This window comes from Melanostigma gelatinosum (genome assembly GCF_949748355.1).
Source record: "Melanostigma gelatinosum genome assembly, chromosome: 17".
Taxonomy (NCBI): Eukaryota; Metazoa; Chordata; class Actinopteri; order Perciformes; family Zoarcidae; genus Melanostigma; species Melanostigma gelatinosum.
In genome coordinates this window covers 12,430,566-12,457,580 of record NC_136650.1, presented here as the reverse complement: position 1 = coordinate 12,457,580, position 27,015 = coordinate 12,430,566, and the positions used below count along the sequence as shown (strand labels likewise).

Genomic DNA, 27,015 nt, shown 5'->3' with positions numbered 1-27,015 from the left:
ATTATCAATGGGAAGCATAATTTAGTGATTTTAGTAGCGCTAAAAGGATTAGTCAATTAATAGTTAGTCAATCAAGAGAAAATGAATCAACAATTTTGATATGAAATTAATAGTTAGCTTTTTGTGTTAAACATTGTTCACTATTTTGTAAAGTTTTATAGACCAAACAAGTAATTGATCATTATTAGCTGTAGGAGCGCATTTGTTTGTCTTTATCCTGTGCATAAATCACTGGGTATAGTAAAAGTATTATGTCCAGGTCATTGTAGTAGTTTGCAGAATTTGATCTCAGGTGATTTACACTTTTAACTCTGTCTACTGCCATGGAATTTGGCATTCCTGTAACATAGTGTGATTTGTATAGTATGATTTGTATGTATTGTTATGTAAGCCTGCCATCAACCCATCCATATCAATTATAAATCAGTAATACCAAGTAGTGCATTTGAGGTTAAAATTAACACATTTTATATGATTGATTAAAAAAAAAGCATCCCAACACTCAAATCTGTGCAAAATCGTTTTAGTAAGCAAACCTTCGGTCAGACACCTTCTTCGGGGCAAAAGCAGGTAGCAACATTTTATATAAAATACAGTGTAGTCTGACACATAAAGCTTTGTACGTGTTAAAGGACCAGAACAACTGAGGAAGGCTAGTCAAACAAAAGTTTAAATTAGGTGGCACTAACTTTCAGGGAAGTTGGAAAACACATTCCTGCACTAAAGATGAAAAACAAGGCATCATTCAACAATATTAAGAACAGCTTACATGTAGCAGTCAGTTATTGTGTTCTGTTGATGTCACAGTTCATTCATTTGGATCACTTAAACAGGATAATTTCACACAAACGATTATCCCCTGCTGTTGAATGTCACCACAGTGCTTTTGCATTGAATGTTACAGTATTCTTGATCACACCTATCATACACTGCTTACTTCTCTCTTTAAAAAACAAACACACAAAATCACACCAAGACAAAAAACAACATCCCAACATCACATTGACTTAGGTTAAAAAGGGTAACATGTAAAGGCTACTGGTGGTTCAGTCACACTTGGCTGCTCCTCTTATTTAAAGTGATGATGCAACTTTGATGGAAGACAACATACAGTTCTGCATTTACCAGTGCTTTACTGTATTCTAGATTCACTCATAAAAACACAAACATATTAACAAGTTAACAAATAATCATCACCAATTCAAACGACAAATCATACACAACAATGGTCTTTAGTTTTCTCATAAAAGTATTACCTTTAGTAAACTGTAAACAGTCAAAAAGATTTAGAGCAAACTAAATTCAAAGTCTAGCACAACTCAGGGTCAACTCCCTGACTGGACATACGTGTCCCACAGTTCAAAGTTAAATATTAATGTAATGTAAGGTAGAAGAGTATAAAATGTTGTCGAACGATGCATGGCTAGCATTCCAGTGTATATATAAATTAATTCTAGGTTAGGTCTGTTTAAAAATGTCTGACATTAAATACAAGACAAGTGTTGTCCTTGTGATACATTATTAAAGATCTGCCAGAGTACCGGTACTAGAGAATCAACACACCAGTCTGCAGGTCGATGAAGCGTTCAGCTCATTGGTGTATTTCGCCTCCGACTCCCACAGAATATTAGAACTTGATGAGTTGAAATAATATATCAAGGCTTGTTGACGTGACTTTGTTTTGACCTATGCCCTCTAGAATTTATCAAACCCTTGATGCAACTTTCACCCCATTCAGTAGATCGATGCATACTGTATTTCTCTTGTTGGGTGTATCCTTCACGATGTGATTCAGTGTCGCTCTTGTTTCATTATTTCTTTCCTCCATCTTCATTCCCAAATCTGTTCTTCCCATGAGCTCTCCTCCGTTTTGTCAGTTGTAAACTTCTTAATGTATCCCTCTGAGCTATGGAGGAAGAATACATAACTATATGTCAAACATTCTGGATGGAGATTTGGTTTTTTTTTTAGAAGAGTTGTCACCAATCCGCCTGTTATGAGACTGACCTGCAAGGCCATCTGGAGGAAAATCACATGAGTCGCCAACACTGCCGTCATCGCAGTCCTCACTTTGTACAGAGCTGCTCTGTAAACAGAAGGAAGATCAGCGTGACGAATCAGAAGATGGGCAGCAAATCACTAACTTTTTTTTTTTACTGACAGTAGGAAAAGCACAGGTGTAAATAATCGAATTAATGACGGCAACTAAATTTCCTTCAGCTGCTGTAGTGTCAGGGTGCTGGTATTGTGTGCGCTGGCTCACTGTCCTCTGGGACACTTGAATAGAACAGAGCCATCGTTGACGTTATTAGTAACACCTGTGTTTTTCTACGATGACAACTCAAAGTGTCTGTTGTGTATCGGGTTCATTTTGTATTTAATTTAACAACAATAAGTGAGGAAAACAAGATTTTTCACTGGTTATAAGTTACTCTTCAAACATTTTGTAAATTAATACTTATAATGTAACTGAAGCATCAAATTAAGAACTAAAGCAACATCTCACCTTCAGTTTTTTCTGCTCATACCACATCATCCCATATAAAGATAGAAGTGTGAGGAGTGCCTAAAATGTAGAAGAGGAAAGTTTAGTTTAACACCGTTTTTTCCCCTAAGGTCAAGACAAAAAAATACACTTAATGAGCAGGAAAATAGACACCCTAAAGTTATATATGTATTGCAACATATACAACAGATAGATGTTAACACAAAAACGTGTCCACACTTGTTGTGCTTGTTCACAGGCTAGCAAGAATGAACAACAGCTAAGACTGTAGAGTTTTTAGCTTCTTATATACAGTCTATGGTTTTTAGGTTGTTTAAAGGTGCTAAATTCAGTGGTAGTGAATACCATTGGGATCAACTGAAAAGCAACTTGAATGTGCAGCTGTGTAAAAGCACTCATGTCTGAATGGGCAGCTTTAAAACACGCTACAGGTCCCTGACCCACTGTTATTAGTCAACTGTTATGAGAAACAACTAGCTGAGTTAAGGCCTGATATCCTTTTCATGTACTTGTCCATGAAGGCGGGTTGCACACATTAACAGTTGTTGATGTCCCTTTTTTGAAAAGGTACATAAGAGCATCACAGTGTTATCATATTTACACAGGAAGCAGAGTTGCATAATTTTGATGCATCTGCTCGCGACTGACTGAAGTGAATCATATCCTCCATGAGAACACACACACACACGCGCGCACACACACACACACACACACACACACACACACACACACACACACACACACACACACACACACACACACACACACACACACACACACACACACACACACTTGTTTTTCTTACCAGACAAAGCAGCCACAGGAGTACATAAAGAATTTGCGTCTTGGAAAACAAGTCTTGACTGAATTTCACACAAGCAAGAGCCTCAAGGAAAGAGATGGCCCTAAGGGGAGATATCAGAGCATTTGATAAATGGATGCTTTTTGGTTTGGCCCCCTCTCTTGGCAGCACCATTTCATTGCAGCGGAGCCTCTCTGTGGATGCAATAACACTCGAGTTCAAATGTGCTCCGTGTTCCCGTTCCCCAGCCGTCAAACCCGTAACAACACTCATTCACCGTACTGCTGTGGGAAACGCAATTCAATTGTAAAGGTCACACGAGAGCAGCGTCAATGTGAAGCAACTCATGCAGACGGAGAGAGAGCGCCTGTCTCGTTGCTATGGAAACTAGTGCAGACCGAGGGCATTAGCAGCTTAGTATCTGAGGGAAGGTCAACAACCACATTACGGTATGAATTTCAATTGACTACAAAAAGTGCACTGTAATTTAAAATAGCTTGGAAAGCTTGCTGGCTAAGAACACGGTGGCCAACACAGCCGTGGTTTCCGCGTGGACTGCTATCAGTTTGGCTGAGCTGTCGCCACGTGTGGGAACTATCCATTCACTGTTAAGTTGTAGTTGTGCGAGAACTTTGATTTGTCCTGGTGTTTGAATCTACAACACCCGGGAATACACCAGTAACACGTGTGCCGAAGTTGCCGTTCTAATTAGTTTGATTAAAAACAGGGCGAGCCAATCAGCCCGGGCACAGCTATTGTGATATTTGTCGACAAGATCAAAAGAACACCTACAAGGCTCTGCGCAAAGTTCAGTGTAAGTGTGCTGTCATTTAACTGACAGGCACATACAAGTGAATTTGACCCTAGTTATGGCGCGTGCAATAAAAAAAAAAAAGAAAAGAGTAAAACTGAAAATGCTATGACAACAAGTTTTCAAAACTACTATTAATGCAGCTTGTTTCTAGGCCAGAGAAAAACATGATCTGTACTTAAGATACTTACCCAAACACCCAGCATTGTGTGCCAACTCGTTTACACTGAGTGTCTGTAAGGTATGCGTAATATTGTCTGAAAGAGGTTGGAGAAAAAGGAAAAAAAAACAAAGTAAGTATTTAAGGTTTCCACACAGACTTAAAATGTCAAAAAGCATCGTCGTTTTTAAGGTTGAACATACCGTACAGTGGGTGCAGTGATGACTCCAAGCATGAAGAGACGACCCCAGCTGAGAGCGTGAGACGCCTGGAAGACGAAGATGTGCTTGAGGAAGAATGCGTTCAACTCTGTCAGCTGTGAAGATAAAGGGTGTCAGACACACAAGGTTAAAGGATATTTTGTATACAGCAGGATGCCATAGAGGAGGAGCTTTTAGAATATTTGATCCATTCATCCGTTCAAATAGCGAGGACAATCTAATAAGTAAGTAAAAGATGAAAGAATACAGTACCTGCCATAAGATCATAAAGAGATAGATGCCTGCTAGCCTCTGGAAGGAGGACTTTGGGTCAAACCAGCGTACATAAGTCCAACTGGCCGGGGTGAACTGGAGCACGGCTCGCTTTATCTTCCCTGTGGTGGTGTGGATTTCCCTGAACAGAGTACGTGCACTTTTGAGGATACTATAGAATGCCGAATTCTAGTATCTTAAACTACTTTCTGTCAGAACAATCAACTAAATGATTCTTATAGTAATCTTCCAGTACAGGACTACCCGATTTTGTCGCTGTATCAAAAGTAAACAACAAAAGAAAAGGCCTCCAACTACCAATTATACCGAATACTTTCACATTGTTTAGGACACAGAAAACAAATAAAAAGACAAAGGAAAAGAACACAAGATTCACTGACTTGATGCTGGCCCAGCGGTAGGTCCTCATCTCCAAAAACCTACAGGCAGTCATACCCAGCCAGATGCCTCCTCCATTACACAACAGTATGTCCAGTATCACCTGATCCCACCAGCACTCTGCAAAGTTTGGCAGCAGGTGCATGAAGAACAGCTGTGAAAAAAAGTATAAAACAGAGTGAAAATGTATTTATGTGATGAAAGAGATACGTAGCGTTTTAAATCAAGGGACCACATTTCTTAAGTCTGTTGTTTGAGTGCCACCTTGTTGGCCTCAGGACCTGCTGTGATGCATTGGATTCTATGATGAATGAATTTGGTACGAGGCAAAATCCCGTAATCGTATCCCTCCAGTCAACAATTGGCAACAGTCAAGGAAACAGCACTCGTCATGTGCAGAAACTCCTGCTCATACCACTGCTCTGTTCTGATGAGTTTCTCCAAAATGCTGTGTGCCTGTGTGAGCTGGATCACTACAAATTACAAGTAATGACTTTTTTTTATATGACTGAATTTCTGTTTAGGTCCTTGGAAGGCAGATTTTAGAACAGGCAGATCAAGTCCAACCGCGTGTTGAACATGTGCGCATGTTACCTCAGTGAGCTCCCAGGTGATGCTGATGGTCCAACAGAGGCCGTAACTGCGGATGAGCAGAGCCTTCACTGCCCAGCCACCAAAGTGGCCGAATGCGAAGATGTCGAAGTGAGTCAGGACCCGCTCCCATGTTATCACTGTACAGTTCACAGCATATTCCTGTAAGGGCAAAGGTGACTGAATTATAAGAAACACAACAGCAACCAAAAAAAGAAAACACTTGATTTTTACAACTGGAAATGAAGAGCTCAATGAAGTGTTCTCATTTTGATTTACTGTATTCCAAAAACATACATATATAAGCAGTCCGTTTTTCTTAAGAAAGCAGGAAAATGTGTTTGGAAACTAGAACTAACAGAGAGAAGCCCTCTCCACCCTTCCATCCATTCTGACATCTTCCAACATTCAGTATTAGACGTGGTGTGAGCTCTGATGCTTCAGAGTTTCAAAACCATCCTCACCATGATATCAGCTTCCCGCTGTGCATAGCGCAGATTTGGGTCAAGCCAGTACAACAGTGTCTTTACTTGGTCCCAGTTGAGGAAGATGAGGAGGACAAGAAACAGAAAGTACAGAACACTGACGCCTGCCGAGGACAGGAGGAAATGAGTGAGGATAAAGAAAATTGAAAACTGGATCTCAGCAGGAAAGTGTGGTTAATGTGAATGACGCACAGCGGGTGTGACACATGTGGGTGAGCACTCACCAAACACCATTCTCCATATTGCAGGGTGTGGCCTAGTAAAAGGTCCTGATGAAGAAAGCATCATATTGGTGAGTGACTCTTAGGTAAATTTGACCAAAAAAAAAAGTCTTAACTCAAGGTCCATTTATAACAACATTTATATCAAGAAAATGAAGTATGGCTGCAACGAACAATCATTTTTTATTATCTGACGATTATTCTCAGAATAATCTTTTGGTTAATGGAATGTCAGAAATAAACGGGGGGGGGGGGGGGGGGGGAATGCTCCTCACAATTTCCTGAAGTCCACAGTGACATCTTCATATTGCTCAATTTGTTATAAGATATATTGAGTTTACTATCACATAATATAAAAAAGCAGAAAATGCTGGAAGCTGGAAGCAGAGAATATTTGGCATTTGTTCTTAAAATACATGATGGACTTTTAAATAGCTGCTTATTCATGTCAGATGACTAATTGTTCCACAACTGGGTCAATGACAAATAAGGCTGTATAGAAGTAAGAACTGCAACATAAACCATAAATAAATAACTTAGGATGAATTGTAGTTGTGGGAGAAAAATGTATTTGTGTCTTGAAATGTATAAATTGATCATATCCATCATTTGAAATGTATCCATGTATATTCACATTCATACTGTGATAAAGGCCGGTATCATTGTCATATGTTCTTCACGTCACTGAGACTAGTGTAGCAGCCTTGAAGCCCGGGTGAAGATAAGGGGGGGGGGTGATGCAGATAAACAAGTCGGGCAAGATTTCTTGCCCGACTTGTTTATCCACAAACGGATCCACTACGCGGAGTTTTCGAGCACTGAAAACGGAGGAGTTTGAAAACACTCCCGAGGTCGGATAAGTTTGAAACCTCCGGGGCTGCCTCTTCGTGTGAATGGTCGAAAACAGATACATTCAGAAACGATGACGTAGACACCCGCGTTCGCTACTTGATTGGTTCTTAGCAATCTTAGTGTCCTTCCCTGATTCGTCACACTCCTATCACGTGACCCTTACCCAGAAGATCACAAACAACAATATTTATTACCGACCGACTACCAGATTAATTTAACATGGAGAATTGATTACAGGCGTTGCTGACCTTGTTGTCTTTACCAGCAGCTGTTGTTCAGTTAAAGTCTGAATTTCTGTGGAGGAAGCAGCTGTTATTTGAGCGATTAGCGAGCGGCGTGACCAGCGGCGTGACCAGCGGCGTTATCAGCCCCACGGAGCGGATGTCTGAAGTCATGGTTAGCAGTAAATGCTATCCACTAGGACAGATAGCTAAGCCACCAGCAGAGTTACGAGTGAGAACAGACAACGAGGAAACGAGTGGGAGACGTGTGTTGACCACATTTATGGACCTATAATCTAGCAAACTGTTACGTGTAAGTGTTGATTTTAAAGTAAATTTGACATGTGTGAGAGAGAGAGCTAGAGAAAGACCCGCAGCGCTGTAACTAAGTCTGAAAAATAAAACTTCTAAAACTTTCAACGAACTGTGTCTGTTTGAGTTCATGGAGGAATATTTTAGAGGACGTTCTTAAGTATCAAACACAACCTGTCATTATTAAAGACTACTTTATTACTCTGTCGTATTTTTTTTAAACTAAGCAACCAATCTACTTCCTGTTTACACCGTCACGCGCATGCCCAGTGTACATTAATGGCCACGTGATATCCGTTTTCGAAGGTTGCCGTGTGGATGCAGATCAATTCGAAAACGATGCTGAAACGCCCGTGTGGACGGAGATCGTTTCTATTTGAAAACTAGTAGTGTGGATGTACTCTAACGCAGGGGAAGAACGGGAGCCGGTCGATGTGACGGGTGGCCGGCCCTGTGTCATGTTGATTTTCCTAACAGTGGCATCTAAAATAATTATAAAATATTATCTTGAAAAAGGTTAGAAAGTATATTGCATCTTTAAAGGCAGGGTTGGTTATCTTCTTCAAAAACATTTGATATTTATTTACATCCTGACAGTTAACGCTCAGACAAAAATAAGAACAATAATCTAGTATCTGTCTCAGGACCGCGAGAAGCTCGTCCGATCATTTCATTCAGCTCGTATATAATGATCAGACGGCTACCTGATCTGTTCTCATTGCTCATCACTCAGTCTTCCACAAGCTGCTCGATGATTGTTTTGGGGGAGTGGCTTTGGAGGGAGGCCTGAAGGGACAAGCTGTCAGTGTTGACTGAAGACTAACTAGTTTCACTGGAGAAGAGTTCGCAACACTGGGCCGTTTTTTTGGTTTTCTTTTCAAATCTTGCATACTATTATAGTTTCTCATCATTACCAACCCTGCATTTAATGTAAAACTATTAAACTATTTTAAAATAGAGTCAATATTCTTAGAGCGTTAACGAAAATATCATAAAGTGACATTCCTTGCAGTTGCACCACCTGACTTCTGCAACTAATTTCAGGCATCTTCTTGGACTTCTGTATTATTTTTTGTTCTTGTTAGCAAAGTCATACACATTATATTTAAATACAATAAAGACTTATATGATGAAATAACATTTTTCTCGTTTTACATTGGTTGTACCGCCTGACATGGAAAGTGTACCAGCTTACCTCCAAGTTAAAAGTAGTTATTTTTATCAATATTTAAAAGCAATATAAAAACATTTTCACTCTGCCATAAAAGACAGTTAGGGTCCTCTTGATGATGCAATATCATGTTTACTGTTCTGCACTTTAATTTAATAATAAAAGTCCCATCTTTACAGTTGCACCCTGACATTTGAGAAAATACTGGATCAAAGATGTCTGAAGTGCTTTACAACTACAGGTATTTGTAACATTTTGTTTATTTGAAAGATCATGGCATTGTATTCATTTTGAATTCATTATCATCAATATATAAAAACAAATTGATAGTTTTCTTAGTCTGTTCATTTACTTGTTGCTTGCATTTTCAGGGTTTGCGATGCCAAAACATAAAATAATGAATATTATTTGAATGTACTGAAAATGTATTCAAACTCAATAGCTTTTATTGAATGAAATGATATATGCCATGAATTGATAACATATGTCTGTCTGTCTGTCGACCAAACTACAATGGAGCCAAAACAATAAGATATAATTGGCTGAGCTTAAACACAGAATCATGGAGCCACTGTAGGGTTAGAAATATGTATCTCACCATTAGGAAAGGCCAGGACACTGACGACCAAGAAGAAGGAGACAACCACCAAAATACCAACTCGGAGGTTGTTCTCGGAGTTCTCATCATCTCTGTAACATCACACATCACATGTTAACAAAAACGAAAACTTCATGACACATGCAGCACTGTGGATACTACACTCAGTCAGGATAGCTAGATACTGAACAGGGGTGCTTTTCTACTCTTTGCATTTAAAACGTATATGAAAAAGGACGTGGGAGACAAAGGTAAGCTTACACAATGTAGTTCAACGTTACCTTGTAAATGCAAAGTACATGAGGCTCAGCACAGTAGCTGTCAGGAGTGTGATGGTGTGTGGCTTATAGAAGAAATCAAGGCAGATGTCGTCCACTTGTTGCTCGTTTATAATTCTGAAATGTAAGTTATAGTTAGCATCATCCTTCCGAGGTGTTGGGGGAGAATGGGCGTCTGCCATATCGCTGTAGTGGACTCTCTCCTTAAGTTTGACGGCTAAAACTAAAGCGGAGCGAAAAGTTGACGTAAAGTTGTCGGAGAGAGAAACCCTGAAGATGGACTGAACCACATAGCTAATGGGGGTGTTTATAGATGATACTACATCTTCTAGGATTCACTAAAAATAAATAGCACGAACGAGAAATACAATAACTTATACTTGTTCTATGTTCTATCTTTTTATTGATTTAATTTCCGCTTTTTTAAATGTTTTATCTTCACGTGTATATTAAAAGCATTTAGTGTTACCCACAAATATGTTGTTGTGGTACATTCCACAATGTGACACTTCCGGGAAGTCCTTCTGTTGAGTTGCACGTGAAAACGTTTGACATTGTGCGACATCTTGGTAGACGATAGAGCTGAATTGAGAATACAAATATTGTGAGTAAAGAGTTAACACCATACAATAATATGTTGTGGTTAGACTTTAAAGAGGTATTCATTCTGATAGAACGCTAGCGATTGATCTGCTTTAAGCTAGCCTCTTGTAGGAAAAATGACTAAACTTACACAAACAAAAAATACAAGAGAGTTACAAACAGTTTGGTCTTACAAGGAGTGGCAACGTGCAAATATGTGTATGTGTCAGAGCAGCCCTTCACTGCTCGTTTATTATTTGAACAGAAGTTGGAATGATAATACTGGCAACGCCCTTGCATTTTCACAAGTAACTGTTAAGTCTAACCAGACTATTGTATTCTCAATATTTGCACATAAAACCACATCAGTACTTTCATATCTTTGCATTTGTACAAGACGTAGGCGCTAGATAGTTTGTTGTCCACCTCTTACCTGTTTATTATAGTTAATTGTTTAAGTTGTCAACATACTTTGCCAAAAAAGTTTAATCTTATTGTGATTCTAATTTAATTTTAACTATTTTGTAAGTTTTGATACCACAACCTCTTGTTTTCATGGTACCAAGTACTAAGAAAATGCTGTTGATGGTATCAGACAGCGTGGACTGTCCTTGTCTAGAGATAATATTAGTAATCCCCATATCGTACTCAAACGATGATCTTCTTTTTTTTTTTGCAGAATGGCCATGGCTTCATCCTGTACACAGCTGTGTCTACAGTGCAGAAGCCTTCTCTGCTCCAAGACGGTGGCTAATACCTGGCAGTATTACATTCAAGTTCGCCATTGTATTAGAGTTACAAGGGTACCCACCAAAATCCTAGATGGATCCTCAATTATTAAGGGGAATCACGTAACAAATCAGGCAAGACAAATGTGGAAACAACAGATGTTCTGTTACAGCGACTTAGCTGCCAAACATCTGGCAACTGAGGCGAAGGAAGACAAGGATGTTGAAGAAACATCTCGAGCTGATGTTGTAGCGTACAAGAGCCCCCTGTTGCCAATCAGAGATGCTGTGCCGGAAATCCAGGTGTCATTAGGTACATATTGGTTTGCTGTAGTTGACCCTAATCTTTTCATTTAGAATATAATTCACTTCACATGTTATTTCTATCTTCAGAGGGAGTTGAATGCATTCCATCTGTATTGTCTTCATTTACAAGATCTGGACGCAGCTGCTGAGTTTTCAGCATTAGAGGTGATCAGTGATGAAGAGGCTGTCAGTATATCTGTTCCTTCTGCCATGCCTCCTGCCTCCACCTCTCTAAGAGACTACGTTGACCAGTCTGAGACCCTCAGCAAACTGGTACAGCTAGGTAATTAAAGACTTTCAAAATATTGTTGAGAACAATGTAAGTTTGGAAGCGTATTTCAGATTCATTGTGATATGTGCAATGATCATTTGTGATCATTCATCCTCTCATTGCAGGTGTAAACCTGTGGAAGCTTGAACAGAGGCCCAATGTGGGGTCCATGCTACTGAGGCTCAACTTCAACACAGATGTGGCCCCAAGGCTGCTGTTCCTCAAAGAGATCGGGGTGGAGGACTCTCGCTTTGGCTATATCATCACGCACAACCCCTTCATTCTCACGGAGAGTTTGGAAAACCTACAGTCCAGGTGACATGAAGGGATCTCAGAAATGGAAACATTACATGCTTTTATATTTGCCAAATGTGTTTATTCTAAACTAAATCAGTCTGACAAGAGAAGGCCCACGAAACAATCTTACCATATGTAGTGTATACTTAAGTAGTGACTGGTTTGTCTTCCTTCTCTTGAGGAGCACCTCCTTGTCTTAATAATGTTCTCTTTCTGTTCTTTTCAAAGGGTGAATTATCTCAAGTCGAAGAAGTTCAGTTCTGAGAATGTTGCGTCCATGGTGTCCAGAGCTCCGTATCTGCTTAACTTCAGTGTGAAGAGGCTGGACAACCGACTGGGGTTCTATCAGCAGCAACTCAACCTCAGTGCTTCTAATGTACGCTAACTGATGCAATGGGACCTCCTCATTGAGGAGCGCAGTCATGTTTGTATCATGTCACTTTTTTTCACAAAAATACATTTGGTCTTTGAATGTAGAAAAATAAATCATAGTTGGTTTTCTCCCTTTCTCTCCTCAGACACGGAACATTGTAGCTCGTCTGCCCAGATTACTGTGTGGCAGTTTGGATTCTGTTAAAGAAAATTTGAAGGTATTGAACGACAAAAGACATCTTCAGAAAACATTGTTTGAGAAACCGTGAGCTGCTGTGTTTGAATTTGTTTTGTTAATGTGTTCCACAGGTGTGTGAAATAGAGCTCGGCTTTAAGGAAAATGAGATCCAACACATTGTCATTGCCGTCCCAAAAGTGCTGACTGCCAATAAAAGGAAGCTAATCCAAATATTTGACTACCTCCACAATGTCATGAAGGTGCCCCACAACCTGATCGCCAAGTTCCCACAGGTAGATGTACAGCTGTGTTTTTTTTACTTTTAAAAAACAAATTATAACTAATTTCCTTCATATTTTGTCCAAATGCAGCATTATAACTTGAACATCTGATATATCTTCCCATAGGTCCTGAATACCAAGTACTTGCGTGTCAGAGAGCGCCACCTGTTCCTCGAGTACCTCGGAAAGGCTCAGTATGATCCAACCCTGCCCAACTACCTCTCCCTGGACCGCCTGGTGTCGCTGCCTGATGAGATATTTTGCACTGAGTTGGCTTTGGCCACACTGGAAGATTTTTATTTGTTCCAAAAGACACTTTGATTCTTCATGAGGGGCCATTATAAAGGACTTCTGAAAACAAGTGGTCAAGCACACAGCATAAATACCATAATGTCAGACACACGCAGACATTCAAAGCTTTAACATAACGGCTGAGTTTGAAATACAATGTTTTGTAATGTGATGCTGAATAAATGCTCATAATGCAAATCTGCCCTTGTGACTGAAATACTATCCTATTTACCAAGACTGTCTATTTAAATAGATCATAAATGTGATAAAAGTGCTAAATGTGTAAAAGTATAAAATGATCATTGACCATATAATGAAGACTGCGTCTAGTTAAAGGAGATTGTAAAGGATCAGGTTTCACTTTTGTGAAATGTAAAAATATAAATACTACTTAGTGCTTCTTAATAGTTCTGCTCTACTACATTTCAAAGTAAAATATTGTACTTTTTACTTGTGATTTAGATGTTCCATACAAAACAATGAATCAGCGTATACAGTGTGATGCATTGTGATGCTGAAGATTATAACTACCCAATACAGTTGCTGAAAAACATTTAAAATACTACGACAGTAATACTGATCAATTCATACAATATTTAAAAACATAACAGTGAAAGGGGTCAGTTCACTACATAATGGGTCATTTTGAGGTTCATTTTGCTGCAATTATTAAACTGGCTGAGCTTCTAAGCTTCTACTTGTAATGAGGTGTTTCTATATTCTGGTATTGCTGATCTTCTTAAGTGAAGGATCTGTACCATGACTGATCTTATTGATGGACTTCCACTGTAACTGCCCTACCTTCATATTCAATCTGTATGAAGAATGTATTTTACATCAAAAGCGTGATGTATTTTGATTTAGTTTCCTGATGGATTTACTTATCAAGAGTTTCAAAAAACCGTTATTTTGTTTTGTAGACTCTTTCTTATCTCCAAATTTCCTTGATGAGCATGCAAATAAGCTGTACACCAAAGACTATATATGGGACACTGTAAGCACAGAATGTTAAATTGCGCAATTTCCCGTTCACCTGAATGACCTACTTACCCATGACGCACCGCGGTCGTTCTTAGTGGTAAGAAATGGCGTCGAGGGCACCAGGTACTGAAACATGTCTCCCTATATACATTTTCAGTTGTAAATGAACTCGCTAAGCTCGAGTTATACTTGTGTGTCGTGGTGCATGTTATACTGTAACACACGTTGTTGTATTTTGCTCATTTGTTTCCACTTGTATGTTCGCGTTGACGCGTTTCGCTTCTGTGTGTCCTTTAGTGTCCTTATGCTAAGGGTACTGGTTAGCTAGCGTTAGCTCATCACTAGCTACTGGTGCTAACGTCTCTGTTATCACCGTGTAAATACTTATTTTACAACTAGACACTCGTCCTGCTGTCCTTTTTTTAATGATTGATAGTGTTTTAGTTCGTTTCCTAACAGTTGTCATAGTGCCCAGCTATCGTTTGGTGCTATAACATCTGACCTACACTCGGTATCGTTAACGTTAGCTCCTTAGCACTACGGTGCTGTTGTGTTTTTTCATCTGACATTCCACAGAAGGGCAAAGTATCTAACTTACTGTTTGTCACGCAATACCTAAAGTCCTAACCAGATAGTGAAGTTTGACCATAGTTCCCCTTAAGTCATAAGGGAGTCTCATAATTTAGTGTTATTTGGGGGGACGTACTGGATCGCCTGAAATACATTTATAGTTGTAAGACTATCACTATAGAAGCATAACGTTGACGTTACTCCTTCCCCTGCACATCTGACTGAAAGTTATTTATATATATATATATATTTTATTTTTCATTTTTCTCGCCTCTAAATCAAGTTGTGTGTCTTTCTTGTCCTGTTCATAGTAGCAACAGGCAGACTCCTGCTCGGGGCCCGCAAATGGTATTATAACTTGTGTGGCTTCAACAAGCTTGGTAAGTTCAAATACATTGATCAAAAATATTCAGAGTATTTAACCTCACAGTACTACTCGTTTTTAAAGTAACAGTATGTCAACACTACTGATGTCATTATAAATGTAGGGGGTGAATATGGAGCTGTTTTCTTTGATTTTTCCATTTATCCATATTTCCATTTTCCGTAGGTTTGTTTCGTGATGATACGATTATCGAGGACGCTGATGTAAAAGAGGCGCTGAGGAGGCTACCAGAAAACCAGTACAACGACCGGATGTTCAGGATCAAGAGATCCCTGGATCTCTCCATGAAGCAGCAGATCCTCCCGAAAGACCAGTGGACGAAATATGAAGAGGTACATAACGTTTTCTTGAAATCTTTTCACAATACTTGCTTACTTTTAACAAATTTACTTCATGAATCATTTTTGTAGCCAAATGGAAAACATTAATGAATCATTAAGTGTGAAACTGGTGTCGTACTGTGAAAATTACAAATTTCTAAGAAAAGGAACTATAAAACGCATGTTTTGGAGGGCCTTTGATCATAATGTCCTCTACGTCGATCGCAAGTCATCAAAAGTGTCATCTAGAGTTTGATTTCGCCTAATTTCATTTCTCAATCCCATGTTCTCTTCCTTTTTAGGATTTTAATTACCTGACACCGTATCTGACTGAGGTGATCCGTGAGAGGAATGAAAGGGAGGAATGGATGAAGAAGTAGATGATTCCTGATCAAAGCTGTTAATCCTCGTATTCGGTCGGTGCATGGTTGTCCCCTGATGGAATATTTAAGATGAAATCTTACCTATATAAAACAAGAGCTCATGAAAAAAAATTGTACATTTTGGAAGATGTGGAAGTGTCTCTTTTTTATGATGTAATGGATAGAGAGATTTAAAGATTTGATTTATTGGTGAGACAAAATTAAACTGTTACAAGTATACTTGCTTAATTCAGATCTGTTCCATGTTGCAAATATGTGCTGTCTATGTTTCAAAATCCAGTTACCGGTATATAAAACATTTAAACCAGAACAGTTAAACATGTAAGAAAATACATTGGGCAAACTTCAAGTATCTACCTTAATACATACACGTATCTGCACTGCACATCTGTTTGGTTTACAGACTGTTGGACGTACTGAGATTAAAGGGTTTCTCTGTTGAGACAATATCTCGTCAGGAATGGAAGTCATGCGATGTTAAACCACAGTCAAACAAATCTAGCTTACTTGATCTACTTTCCCAGTTTGGGCCTTCAGTAGGAACAGTGATGACAGATTGCCAGCTATCTGAATTAGCACTTCATTAAAATAAATCGCGGTCTTAAGTGTAGCCTAAAAACGCAGTCTTGAAAATAACTGTCAACGAAGCATGGACATTTCTGGACAGTTTGAGGATTCAGGTCTGCTTTAAACAAACTAGATTTGCGTAAACTTGAGTTCATGACCCATCTCTGTCAGTTTACTTAATCCCTCCACAGGGAACCGCTCTAATCATCGGTCTGAGCCTGTGATCTCCTGTTGTCCACCTCAGTTATGCTACTGATAAAGTTCCCAATGACGCTGGTGAAAGATTTTAACATGGACACTCCCAGCTCTTTGCTGGTTTCGTTAATCTCTGGGTCATAAGCCCCCAGGAGTGGGGAGCACACCTCCACACTCCCTCTACCAGCTCCTTCCAGGATCCCCATCAGCTGACCCCTGACCTCCTGAAACAGCTCCTTGTTGTACAGCAGTAAATCTGAATCATTAAGAGGATACGTGACATCCTCGGAGTAACACTGGCGGGGAACTGGCATCTCTATATATTTTAACTTGGGAAAACCCACAGACAGCATGGAGAACAACCTCAGCAGGGCGGCAGACGTCAGAGGGTTCCCCAGGAGTTTGAGCTCCTCCAGCTCCTGACAGCAAGTCAGAGCATTAGTGAAGGCGTCCATGTGCTCGTCCGCTATGTTACATTCTTCAAGGACCAGGCTGACCAATGTGGCTGAGCAACGGCAGAGCAGTTTGTGGAAACAGGTGGGGAAAGAGCTGAAGATGTCATGTCCGCTGATGTCCAGACGGACCAGGAACTCGCTGTGGAGGCTGTTCGACAGGTAGGTCATGTCCAAACGGTTCAGGCTGCAGTTGGCCAACTCCAAGCACCGCAGCGGAGTGTTGAGGGGACTGGGTAAAGAAAAGAGGTAAAAGCAGTTACATATTATGGTTTGTGTTGGTCCTCATGAAGAATTTGTTTTATAGGCCAGAAATGCCTACAGGTGCATCTTTTTGGAAGTACAGTTACAGGTATATGCCAGATTGTGATGGGACAGCTCTGTTGGTCGTGGTTTGTGCTCCTGTTCTATTTACATTTGAACTACAGCCAGCATGTTTCTGGCTAACCGGCCTTCTGTCCTCACTCTGGCATCATGTCAGCAATTTTACCAAACAAACTACCTCCTATTGCTAAACAAGAGCCTTAAAGCTGCAATGTGCTGTGGCTGTGGTTGATGGTGATGATTGTGAGCTATATAAAAGCTTTTGATGCTGCAAAGAGCACATAAGGCAGATACCAGAGCCATCCATCTCATCCACATAACTACAAACAAGGACACCTTGTCGCTCTTCATCCCTCCCATTGTCCATTAACTCACTTAAGCAGTCTTCGTAGGTGTCCAGTTAGAGTTGAGAAACCAACAAAGAGCTCAGTCAGGCCGCTCTGTTGTGCCAGCAGGTTACCGATGGTGGACAGCTCATCGTCAGAGCCCAACCTCCTAATATCTAACGCCCCAGCCGGCAGGGTCAAGGACTGTAATTTTGGGAATTCCACCTTGGACAGCAGCACCTCTAAGTGCGGGGCCTCCAGGGGAACATTGTGGACTACCTCCAGCTTTAAAATTGACTTGGTGTCTGCTAGGCGAATAACATAGAACAGCTGCTTGAGGGAGAGGGAATCGGCCCGAAAACTGACAAAGCGAAGCTTCAGTGGACAGTGGCGGAGGAGGACGAAGGTCTGAGCCACCATCTCATAGTTGCGGCCTGTGACGAAGCCGTTCAGACGGACATCAATAGATGTTTCAAAGGCAAATGGGGATGCGTCGCTGGCTTGCATGGCCACCATGGTCTCATAGCAAATTTGGGTCAGGAGGTGGGTTCTTGCCCATCGACCCAGGGTGGATTGGCAGGGGCAGGACTGGTGCTCGATATCCCTCAGGGCAGTCAGGTCCACCACATGCAGGCTCTTGGCGTACGTCGTTGGAGGAGACAGCACATAATCCTTTCGACAAACAAGAGTACATGACAATAACAAGTCAATGCAGCCAAAAACAGAAGAACTGAAAAACATGGCGCAACCAAAACAGGAGGATGACATATGATAAGGCATATTAAGACCATCGAAGTACCTTTAGGCCAGTCAGAATCGACTCCAAACAAAGCCGGCAGGTGCGGGAGGTGAGGTCCATCTGACAGTCGACTGTTGCTCCCAGGAGCCTGTGTAGGTCAAGCACAGGAAGAGGCCATGTCTGGACCAAAACACGCAGCAAGTCCGCCTGCTCATGGAGGTAGCAGGCCTTGAAGAGAAGTGGGTAGAGGTTAAAAGACATACAGTTGAGGTTTTCCAGAGCACTTGGTCCACTCTGAATGAAGCCCTCAGCAGCAAGGAACCGCAGTGACTTCATGTTTCCAGATTTTATCTCGGTTTTGGTCTTTCCGTACCGACGGCTCTGAGTGCTGGTTGAAGGGCGCTGTGGTTGCTGCTTTGTTGATTTCCTCTGTTGCTGTCTGTCTGGGTGTTGTGCATTTGTCTGGACACAGGCTTGCTGTGGTGAGGCACGGGGGGCCGCGTGGTAGGTAAGAGAGTGGTGGTTATTAATAGAAACAGCTGTCTCACGTCCTCACGTCGGGCACAGTGTCTATTTGCATCTTTTGCCAGAGAGATAAGTAGGAACAACATCTGAATACCACTGGGAAACTTGCCACTATTCACAGCACCTCTTTGTGAGGCCTACACTACTCACATGAGCTGCAAGGACCAAAGAAAACAATGTTGTGAGAGCAGATATAGAACATCAATACAGGAACAATCAAATCTCTGACTGTGATACACAAACGTCATGTTAAATGCATTTGAGAAGGCAGCTTGTGATAAGATGGTTATCTACTTTTTGGTACATCCACTTTTCCCCCCCAAACCTGCCTTAGTAAATGGCTTTTGCTACTCTCTAATTTCATCACATGGTTGCAATGCATTATGGTCTCTTGAGGCTACTGTCAGTGGAGACATGGGTGTCTCTGCCTTTTCCATGATGGACTTCTGCCGATATAAACAATCGCAACAGATGTTTACCATTGTTTTAGACACATGACACAGATTTTGCCAGGCTTACTATGCTGCACAAATCTCTGAACACAAGTCTGTGTTTTGTCACTGATCCGGAAGAATTCAAACGCTATACTGTGGTCAGTGCAGAATATATTGCGGTTGTCTTATATCGTGGTTGTCTTGTTGTTATTGAGTAAAAGGTGTCACTACCATGCATTGAAGAAAGACGAGAAAACAAAGCATGGACTTTGTGTGATTGTTATTGGAATATGAACAGAGTGTGACTGTATCAGAATAAATACCCTTTCATGAAAAGAAATACTGTATAATAATTTCTACATGCTTCTAGTATATTCAAACCACATGTATCTCTACAAAATGTGCATTTAAATAACTTTAAAGCGAAGTGGAAATCTACCTGAGAGGAACCTGTCTATAGAGGTAGAATTCAGTAAACAGTAAACTGACCTTTCCTGGATTCAGTGATGATAATCTTTTCGGGTTTGTTTGCGTTAGATAACAGTGCTTCAGCCTGATTCCACTACACACTGAATATAAAGTAAATGAGGTGATCCAAGGACCCGCTGAGTTGCATTTAACCTCCAAAAACAGTCACATTTCAGGCCGATAGTCGACACCACCTCTTCTCACCTGTCTCACAAGTGTTTATAAAATGCATTTACGAAGGGTGGTGGTGATGGTGATGATGATGATGGTGCTCGTGGTGGTGCTCGTGTCTCTGTGCTCGAGAGGACTGAAGGTTGGAAAATATTTCCCTATCTGCCCCCGGTGTGGATCGAAGGTGCGAGGCATCTTGTACCCTGGAGCGAACCCTCTTGCTGTGACTACGTTGCAGGACAGTATGTGCTGCAGGCTGCGAGCGGGCAGGATGGCACCATGACGCGGGGTGTTGACCGTGTAATCTGCAAGACTTTCCCTGCCCTCCATTCCTGTCTTTCCCCGCTGACACAGCCTTGCTTTTCAGGGACTGAGGGATAGAGAGGCCTCTGGGAGACTCAGGGGAGATGTAGTTCTCTCTGATCCCCACAGGGTGCTGCTTAGGAGCAGAGCGAGCATCCTGGCTGGGCTCCTGCGAGAGAGATTCTGTGAAGAAGAAAAACAACTTTGATTTTATGAACTAAGTCTTTATATACACCACAACAGCAATAGAGGAGTTTCTCTACCTGTATTGTCAAACTTGGAGGTGTAGTTTTCAATGCCAGCTAGATCCAGGTAGTGGTTTCTGCGCTCTATGTTTTCATCCACGCAATAGAATCTTCTCACTGGGTTTCCTGAGTCCTGACACGCACTCTGCTCCTTCTCTGCTGCTGTTTTTAAATGAGAGAGGGACATTCTCATCACAGCGGTTAAATACCACTGTTCAGACACTTGAGAGAATCTTTATGTCTTTAATGTTTGTCCTTCAAATGATGTCTGTTACTAAGCCACAATAAAAATGTCCCTTTACCGACATGTAAGATGTTCTCAGGATCAGCTGACGGAGTGACGACGAGCTTTATCTTCAGGGGTGTGTTGCCACCGTAAGGCGGCTTGACCGACGCCCCTATAACCTCATACATGGAGTGCATCATACTGGTCATGTCCTGCAGAACACACACACACACACACATAGATACATAATACACACTGTGTACAGGCCACGCTGAAACAGTGCTTCATTTGAACAATATGCATGAAAGAAACCTACTTCTTTGGTGACCTTGTCACTGTTATCGAAGTTGTACAGTGTGAAGACCCACTCCTGCTGAGTGTCCTCATCAGGCACCGTGGTACCCTCTGTGACCTGTATGTGCACACATCGTCAGGAAAACAAGCTTATTACTGCTACAAACTGTGGGTCGACCCATAGGGCCTTCAAAACCGCCAAAGCCTCAATGTGTGGTTGAAATACATCGTTGAATAGGATCAGATATGTAACTTTACAAAGAGTCAGTATACTCGTACAGACACACAAGAATCTCACCTATCTGGTACTTCAATAGAGAGACATACACTCACATCAGCATGGCTGCTCCTCTTCTTGGCTTGTTTATTGACCTGGAAGTGGATGCTGTTACCTCCATCAGGTGTCTTCTTTGGTGGCAGAACCACTAAACAGCACACAGAGCTGGACTATGAACGTCGTTATCCATTAGACTCACAGTTTGAGGCGGATTATTATGGTTGCGTTCACATACTGTACCTTTCCAATTAAGTTATCCCTTGTTTTTAAGCTGTTTTCAATTGACGTTTAGCAGCAAAGAGGAAACTAACAGAATCCAAAGGTGGAAGTTTTCCCACACAAACATAGAACAGATGTGTTTAATTTAACTATTTCCTTTTCACCTGGTAAAGAGGTGACCTGTTAAAGCTTTTGTATCAAAACTCTCTGATAATGTACAACAGCTACACAACAACAATCAATCCCTTTAGAATACATAGAAAGTGAGAAAGCTCAGTAAGGTGCATGTTGCAGCAGTTCTCTGCTCACCTTTACGGTTGCAGTTACGGTCCGACCTGCTTGCCCTCAATTCTACGTACAAGTTCTGTGAAAAGAGTGACAGGGTGTAAATCAACAGAGAGCACACATGTAAGAGAGGGAGAGGGGAAGAAAAGAGGAAGCAATTAAGAGCTTTTCATGTCCCGTGAGTGTGAGGATCGGTCTCCAGATGTGAGCAATGCTGAACATCTGTGGGTTTTGTGTCTTTCTAGAAAAACTGCCAATGGCTCTCCTTTGATTTCTGTCAAGAAAATTACATTTTGAACATATTTGATCAGATGGAGCAGTGATAGGAATCTTTTTTTCATTTCCCTACAGAAATTAAAACAGAAATATTATAAGTGAGACAGCAAGACAGCAAAGGAGCGAGAAAAGGAGGTTTGGGCATTTCCTCGTTGGTTCTCCTCTTTAAACTGTTGACATCTTGAGCTTTTTTGTAAAATCATGAAGCCAGATTTACTAGAGACAATAAAGTCCAGCCAGTGGGATGCAGCGCCAACCTATTTAAATGCTTTAGTTAACTATAAAACTTCAGTCCATTATAAAACTATCAAATCTTAAGATTCATGTCCACTGTGATTTAAAAAACATCCGATCAGACGTATACTCGCTCCTCTCTCAGGTAGAAACCTGTCTGCTCTGCAAAGCAAGAGAGAACTGAAAGCGCCAACAAGACTCTTCTTATCTGTCACCACAACAATCCATCACTAATGTCACACTGATGCTTGGGCAGCTGCAGATGAGTGTGCGCCCACACACCCACAAACACACACCAATCTCTCTCAACACCCTCGTGTCTCTGCCTGCCACGCTCTCCCTGCTGTGAGGCTTTGATGCTGGGTTAGATTTCAGGGGAAAGAGGGTGGAAAGTGGAAGAGATGGTGCAGGTAGCAGAAAGGTATGCACACCATGGCATCAGTATTCTGTTTTACACCCTCATTATACATCAGCATCCGTCCCGATATCACAAGAGTTTCAAATGTCAGCAGAACAGCAGTCGCCTTTGTCTCAGCGAGAATGTGAACAGCCTTTCTGATAACTTGATACCTGGACAGGAAGTTTCACTGTGGGGATGCAAACATGGAGACATGATGCTCTGGTGACTTCAGTCCTCTCATTTTAATGGCAACAAGCTGCAGTGACTTTGGTTTTAAGTGCCCATAAAACAGTATCTGAATTATGAAACAATGTTATAGAAAAGCTCAAAGTAGTCATAGAAAAAGCCTTATCACACCAATAAGAAAACTACTAATTCTGGAGTGGTTTTCAAATAAAAGAGGGAGGTAACGGAACAAATTGGGTTTCTTGGGTGGATTTTAGCTAAAGTATAATCACAAAAAAACAACCTTTTCAACACTTGAAGTAACGTGTGCACACTCAAGACAGAAAAACATAGACAGACACACACACACACACACACACAAAATCCAGAGCAAACTGGTTTGTGTTTCTTGAGAAAATGATGCTGTCGACACCTGAGTCACAGCTTGACAGGTACATATTCAGTTAATGGGTCTGTGTGTTTAGGGTTTTAGAGCTGGAGCACATTTCATGTCACTGTATCTTAACAAACAATGAAACACAAAAATGTCTCTAATTCTCTTTGCTTCTGTTTTACATTTATCTTAGCAATCGTTTTTACGGTGTCATTTTTATTTTATCTGTGGAAAACTCTTAAAATGTAAACGTCATGGGTTTCATATGGAGAACACAAAAATAAGGTTCATGTAAGACCAAAAGCAGACAAAATCCAATTTAAAATATCTCAGAAATGATGATGTCTTTGCCGTTTGCAGTTTACAGTGGTGGCGTCATGGAGATTCAAACTATATTAGGTCGGAAAATCGAATCGCAGGAAGATCTCTGACATTAACAAGCACAGAAACTCCACCACAAGCTTTTAAACAACTTGGCAGAGTCAACATCTTTTTCCAAATTGTGCAACTTTCCAGACCTTCCACCCAACACTTCATAAACCTCAAAACAACAACACTGGCAATAACTCACACTAAATCTCATGCCTTTTGCAGTTGAGCTGAAAGATCAAACTAGCTGAAGAAAAGTGAAAATGGCATGTTGGTTGTTTTTCTAATTTCACATTTACATAATTGCTGTTTTTACAAGCAACCCATGGGATCTTTGAAAGGACATTAAACGACTGTGATTCACTTTCACCACAAAATCTGGTTTCATGAAATGTTTATGGTTAATAGAACAGTATGTGACCGTTTCCACAGTCTCTGTTGAATAAAACGGAATGAAGAGGACATTTTCTCTTCAACAGTAACGTGAATGCTTCATTAATGCCAAGAGTCTACACGTGATGCCATTTACGCAATCAAACACCCACTCCCCACATCTTTTTCCTCTCCCCCTCTCACAGTCTGTCTGACTGGAGAAGGAAAGCAATACCAGATGTGGAGACTGTTTTTTTTTCCAGCTGGATATAAAGACCTTGCTGTTTGGAGGGGGGTGGCTGTGTTGCACTTCATAGACTTGGAAGTCTCTTTATAGAGAAGGAGGAGTAAAGGGCGGAAGAATAAATACACGACTACCTCCAAACATCTTTTATGTCTCTTGGATGTGATGTGAGCAAATACGATTTATCCCAAAACTGGCTGAACTGACATGAAGCTGCAGGCACTGCAATAAACCAGTATGAGTGTTTTTATTGCTTCTTTCGTCAGAATGGAAATAGACTTTTACTAAATGTATATACATATAAAACTGTAATACATTTAAGAAGATGTTCTGGAGGAGAAAGTTGCCCTCAAATATGGGCTGTATGTGTAGATATAATTAATTTGAAGTCAGATCCGGTCATTTCCTCTCTTGATTCATAAAAGAAAAACAACTTCCCCCACATCCTCTCAGATTATCATAATATCTTTAAACGAACTAAATTGTTGGCTATTTTATCAAAAAAATCTCTGTCGTTTGGATGTGAATAAACACAGTTCACATCCACATAAATCACAATCGCGAGTCTTTCAACAACAGACCATTACAGTGTCAAATAAAACCAAAAATAAGCATCGTGGGATCTCTTTTTGTGCAATCCCTGAGGTGGGAGTTTTACTTACGTCTGTATGTGTTAGACCAGAAAGATGTCGGCTGTAATATAAACTAAATATGCATTAATCATTACAATAATACATGTTCTACCTCTGTCAGTTTGGTTTTGTGGATGCGGATGCGCTCCAGCTCGCTTTGACAGGTCAGCACATTGGAAACCAAACTACCACCTGCAGAACATAAACATATTTGTGAACACATGAAAGAAGTAAAAAGTAGTTATGTTGTTTGTCCAGTTCTGTGATGACTGGCTTACCTTCAGGACTCTGTCTGCGTTTCGAAACTGTCCAAACAATGACAGAAAAGACACAAAATAACGCAAATCAGAGGCGATTTCATCTATTTTTTCTTTTTAAACATCATGTCATTAAACACCTCACCCAGTTTGGACTGGAACTTTCCCATTCTCCTGCCTGAGGGTTTGATCAAGAAAAGTTCATGATGTCCAATCCACGAGGGGGAAATAAATGTGACATTTGTGCAAGAAGAGCACCGGGACACTGCCGCAGATATTCAACCACAGGCGAAGTGAATCGCCTGTGTGAAGTGAGATATCCAAGAGTAAAGCAGCAGGGCGAGAGGCTTCGCGCCTGCGCACTTCCTTCTTCAGTTACCTTCGGGTAGGATGACAAACGTGACAAGCTGTAGAATAGGTAATAACGCTCGCCCCCTGAATGGGACATGCGACATGTAGTTCTTTTCATGCTTTTATTTTTTCTGATACATTTTTCTTAATTAGCTGTTTGCTAATTAAAATTTCATGCTTCATCGGTTACAGAAATTAAGCGCACAAGGGAGACGAAATCTCCTTCGATTAATAACCAAACTAACAAAGTAGCCATGAATGTCACAGTCGGAATGTAAAAATATAAACAAGATACCCCTGCAGAATGCTCTGTTCCGTGAGACAGCCAAATGTCATTGCTCTATTAGGATTTCCAAAAATTACAATATTGTATGAGTGAAAAAATACGGAATCAGTTTTTAGCTGTTTAGCAAATAAAAACCTTACGTTTTACATTGTTTCCCAACCCCCTCGCATTTAAAGAAAAAACATAAAAAGACACGAATAAATAACGATACAGAAAGGAAGCAAAAAGTGTGATTACTTTTCGACACAACGAATTTCTGTGGTTTTGGTAATCATAATAAAACTTCCCCAGAGGTGTAGTTCTACTTATGCCCAGTAGGTGGAAGTGCAGCGCTGTGGTTTCGCCTCGCGACCCTGGACTTGTATGTGCGCCGCCTGCAGCGTCTTCTCATAGCTCGAGGAGACGTTGAAGGAGAGAAGCCACACGGTTTCCCGCCTCATCATTTGTCCTGTTTTTCTCAGGTAAGTGCAGGTAAAGTGCACCAAATACGATATATAAATTGTGACCGATGTTTACTGAACATTTTTTGTGAAAGTTATCTTGTGTTTCATGCAGTTTAGTGAGTATTGTTTTAAGACTGACTGTCAAGTGCTAACCTAGCTAAACTGATAATAGCCTGGCAGTACATTCTCCAGTTTATTTCTGGCTCCTGCACATCGTATTAATTGTTCATAATGAAGCGAATCAAGTCTCTATGTTATAATAAGTCGTTTCATGCTAAATGTTAATTAAATGTGACTGAAAGATGTGTATCCTTCCCCAACCCCAAGGAGAGCCACCCCTTCGTCCTCCAGGGCGACAATTCATTCGACTACGACTTCAGATCAGACAACCCGCTGAATTGAACTCATATTACCGGTACTAAGAGTATAGGATAAGAAACTGCGGGTTGTCTCGTCTGATCTGAGGTCGTAGTCGAATGGATTGTCGCCCCGGAGGATGATTTATAAAAAAGTATAAAATAAATGTAGTCTTTGGTTTTAAAGAGATCTGTCCTTTAAGAGACGTGTCCTCTTATTGAAGGCTGAAGGCATCTAGGTTTGTTAATGTTGCATCCTCTATTTCTTGATAACAAAACTGCCAAAAAAATAGACCTTAATTCTCTGTGGAAGAATCGTGTACACTATATTAGAAAATCTGTAGTCATCAATTCCTGCAAA

At 40.8% G+C, this 27,015-nt stretch overlaps 5 protein-coding genes across 7 annotated transcripts; 2 read left to right on the top strand and 3 right to left on the bottom strand.

Moving 5' to 3' along the window:
- Nucleotides 1–499: 499 nt before the first annotated feature.
- Nucleotides 500–10,096, bottom strand: ptdss1b (phosphatidylserine synthase 1b). Its single transcript, XM_079288134.1, has 13 exons — nt 9,884–10,096; nt 9,603–9,694; nt 6,452–6,496; nt 6,207–6,331; nt 5,746–5,904; nt 5,154–5,305; nt 4,753–4,894; nt 4,483–4,595; nt 4,311–4,376; nt 3,312–3,411; nt 2,507–2,566; nt 2,008–2,086; nt 500–1,906 (listed from the first exon to the last, which is right to left on the bottom strand). Exons 1-13 carry the CDS (start codon nt 10,060–10,062, stop codon nt 1,812–1,814), a joined length of 1,407 nt encoding a protein of 468 aa, XP_079144260.1. The 5' UTR covers nt 10,063–10,096; the 3' UTR covers nt 500–1,811.
- A 305-nt stretch (nt 10,097–10,401) lies between these two features.
- On the top strand, nt 10,402–13,367 carry mterf3 (mitochondrial transcription termination factor 3). Its single transcript, XM_079288511.1, has 8 exons — nt 10,402–10,484; nt 11,142–11,503; nt 11,627–11,779; nt 11,893–12,082; nt 12,293–12,440; nt 12,583–12,654; nt 12,746–12,907; nt 13,022–13,367. The coding sequence occupies exons 2-8, from the start codon at nt 11,143–11,145 to the stop codon at nt 13,214–13,216; spliced, it is 1,281 nt and encodes a 426-aa protein (XP_079144637.1). The 5' UTR covers nt 10,402–10,484; nt 11,142; the 3' UTR covers nt 13,217–13,367.
- Nucleotides 13,368–14,232: 865 nt separating this feature from the next.
- On the top strand, nt 14,233–16,042 carry uqcrb (ubiquinol-cytochrome c reductase binding protein). The gene is made up of 4 exons (XM_079288346.1): nt 14,233–14,290; nt 15,049–15,117; nt 15,288–15,454; nt 15,745–16,042. The coding sequence occupies exons 1-4, from the start codon at nt 14,272–14,274 to the stop codon at nt 15,820–15,822; spliced, it is 333 nt and encodes a 110-aa protein (XP_079144472.1). The 5' UTR covers nt 14,233–14,271; the 3' UTR covers nt 15,823–16,042.
- Nucleotides 15,991–19,032, bottom strand: lrrc14b (leucine rich repeat containing 14B). Of its 3 annotated transcripts, none has more exons than XM_079288344.1 (4): nt 18,802–19,032; nt 18,489–18,656; nt 17,739–18,361; nt 15,991–17,271 (listed from the first exon to the last, which is right to left on the bottom strand). In XM_079288344.1, the coding sequence occupies exons 2-4, from the start codon at nt 18,546–18,548 to the stop codon at nt 16,593–16,595; spliced, it is 1,362 nt and encodes a 453-aa protein (XP_079144470.1). In that variant the 5' UTR covers nt 18,549–18,656; nt 18,802–19,032; the 3' UTR covers nt 15,991–16,592. The 3 variants fall into 3 exon arrangements, with proteins under 3 accessions (XP_079144470.1, XP_079144471.1, XP_079144469.1); XM_079288345.1 differs by lacking the exon at nt 18,802–19,032 and adding an exon at nt 18,692–18,796 and having other exon boundaries at nt 18,489–18,576; XM_079288343.1 differs by having other exon boundaries at nt 18,489–19,032.
- Nucleotides 19,033–20,087: 1,055 nt separating this feature from the next.
- On the bottom strand, nt 20,088–25,388 carry LOC306791144 (protein naked cuticle homolog 2-like; the record flags this gene model as incomplete). The annotated part of the gene is made up of 9 exons (XM_079287770.1): nt 20,088–20,512; nt 20,593–20,736; nt 20,877–21,012; nt 21,117–21,212; nt 21,428–21,519; nt 21,900–21,954; nt 25,074–25,153; nt 25,240–25,266; nt 25,364–25,388. The coding sequence occupies 9 exons, from the start codon at nt 25,386–25,388 to the stop codon at nt 20,088–20,090; spliced, it is 1,080 nt and encodes a 359-aa protein (XP_079143896.1).
- Between the last annotated feature and the right edge of the window lie 1,627 nt (nt 25,389–27,015).

Bases quoted from the DNA above. Each gene is read 5' to 3' on its own strand.
- lrrc14b (XM_079288343.1), bottom strand. From the start codon at position 18,764: ATGAAGTCACTGCGGTTCCTTGCTGCTGAGGGCTTCATTCAGAGTGGA. The intron at 18,362-18,488 runs GTACTTCGATGG...GTTTGTCGAAAG, and splicing joins CGATTCTGACTGGCCTAAAG to GATTATGTGCTGTCTCCTCC. The intron at 17,272-17,738 runs GTGAGTTAATGG...TTCTTTACCCAG, and splicing joins CACCTACGAAGACTGCTTAA to TCCCCTCAACACTCCGCTGC.
- uqcrb (XM_079288346.1), top strand. The intron at 15,118-15,287 runs GTAAGTTCAAAT...CATTTTCCGTAG, and splicing joins GTGTGGCTTCAACAAGCTTG to GTTTGTTTCGTGATGATACG. The intron at 15,455-15,744 runs GTACATAACGTT...CTTCCTTTTTAG, and splicing joins AGTGGACGAAATATGAAGAG to GATTTTAATTACCTGACACC.
- ptdss1b (XM_079288134.1), bottom strand. From the start codon at position 10,062: ATGGCAGACGCCCATTCTCCCCCAACACCTCGGAAGGATGATGCTAAC. The intron at 5,905-6,206 runs GTGAGGATGGTT...TTGCCCTTACAG, and splicing joins AGCGGGAAGCTGATATCATG to GAATATGCTGTGAACTGTAC. The intron at 2,567-3,311 runs GTAAGAAAAACA...TCTACATTTTAG, and splicing joins TCCTGTGGCTGCTTTGTCTG to GCACTCCTCACACTTCTATC.
- mterf3 (XM_079288511.1), top strand. From the start codon at position 11,143: ATGGCCATGGCTTCATCCTGTACACAGCTGTGTCTACAGTGCAGAAGC. The intron at 11,780-11,892 runs GTAATTAAAGAC...CTCTCATTGCAG, and splicing joins CAGCAAACTGGTACAGCTAG to GTGTAAACCTGTGGAAGCTT. The intron at 12,083-12,292 runs GTGACATGAAGG...TTCTTTTCAAAG, and splicing joins TTGGAAAACCTACAGTCCAG to GGTGAATTATCTCAAGTCGA.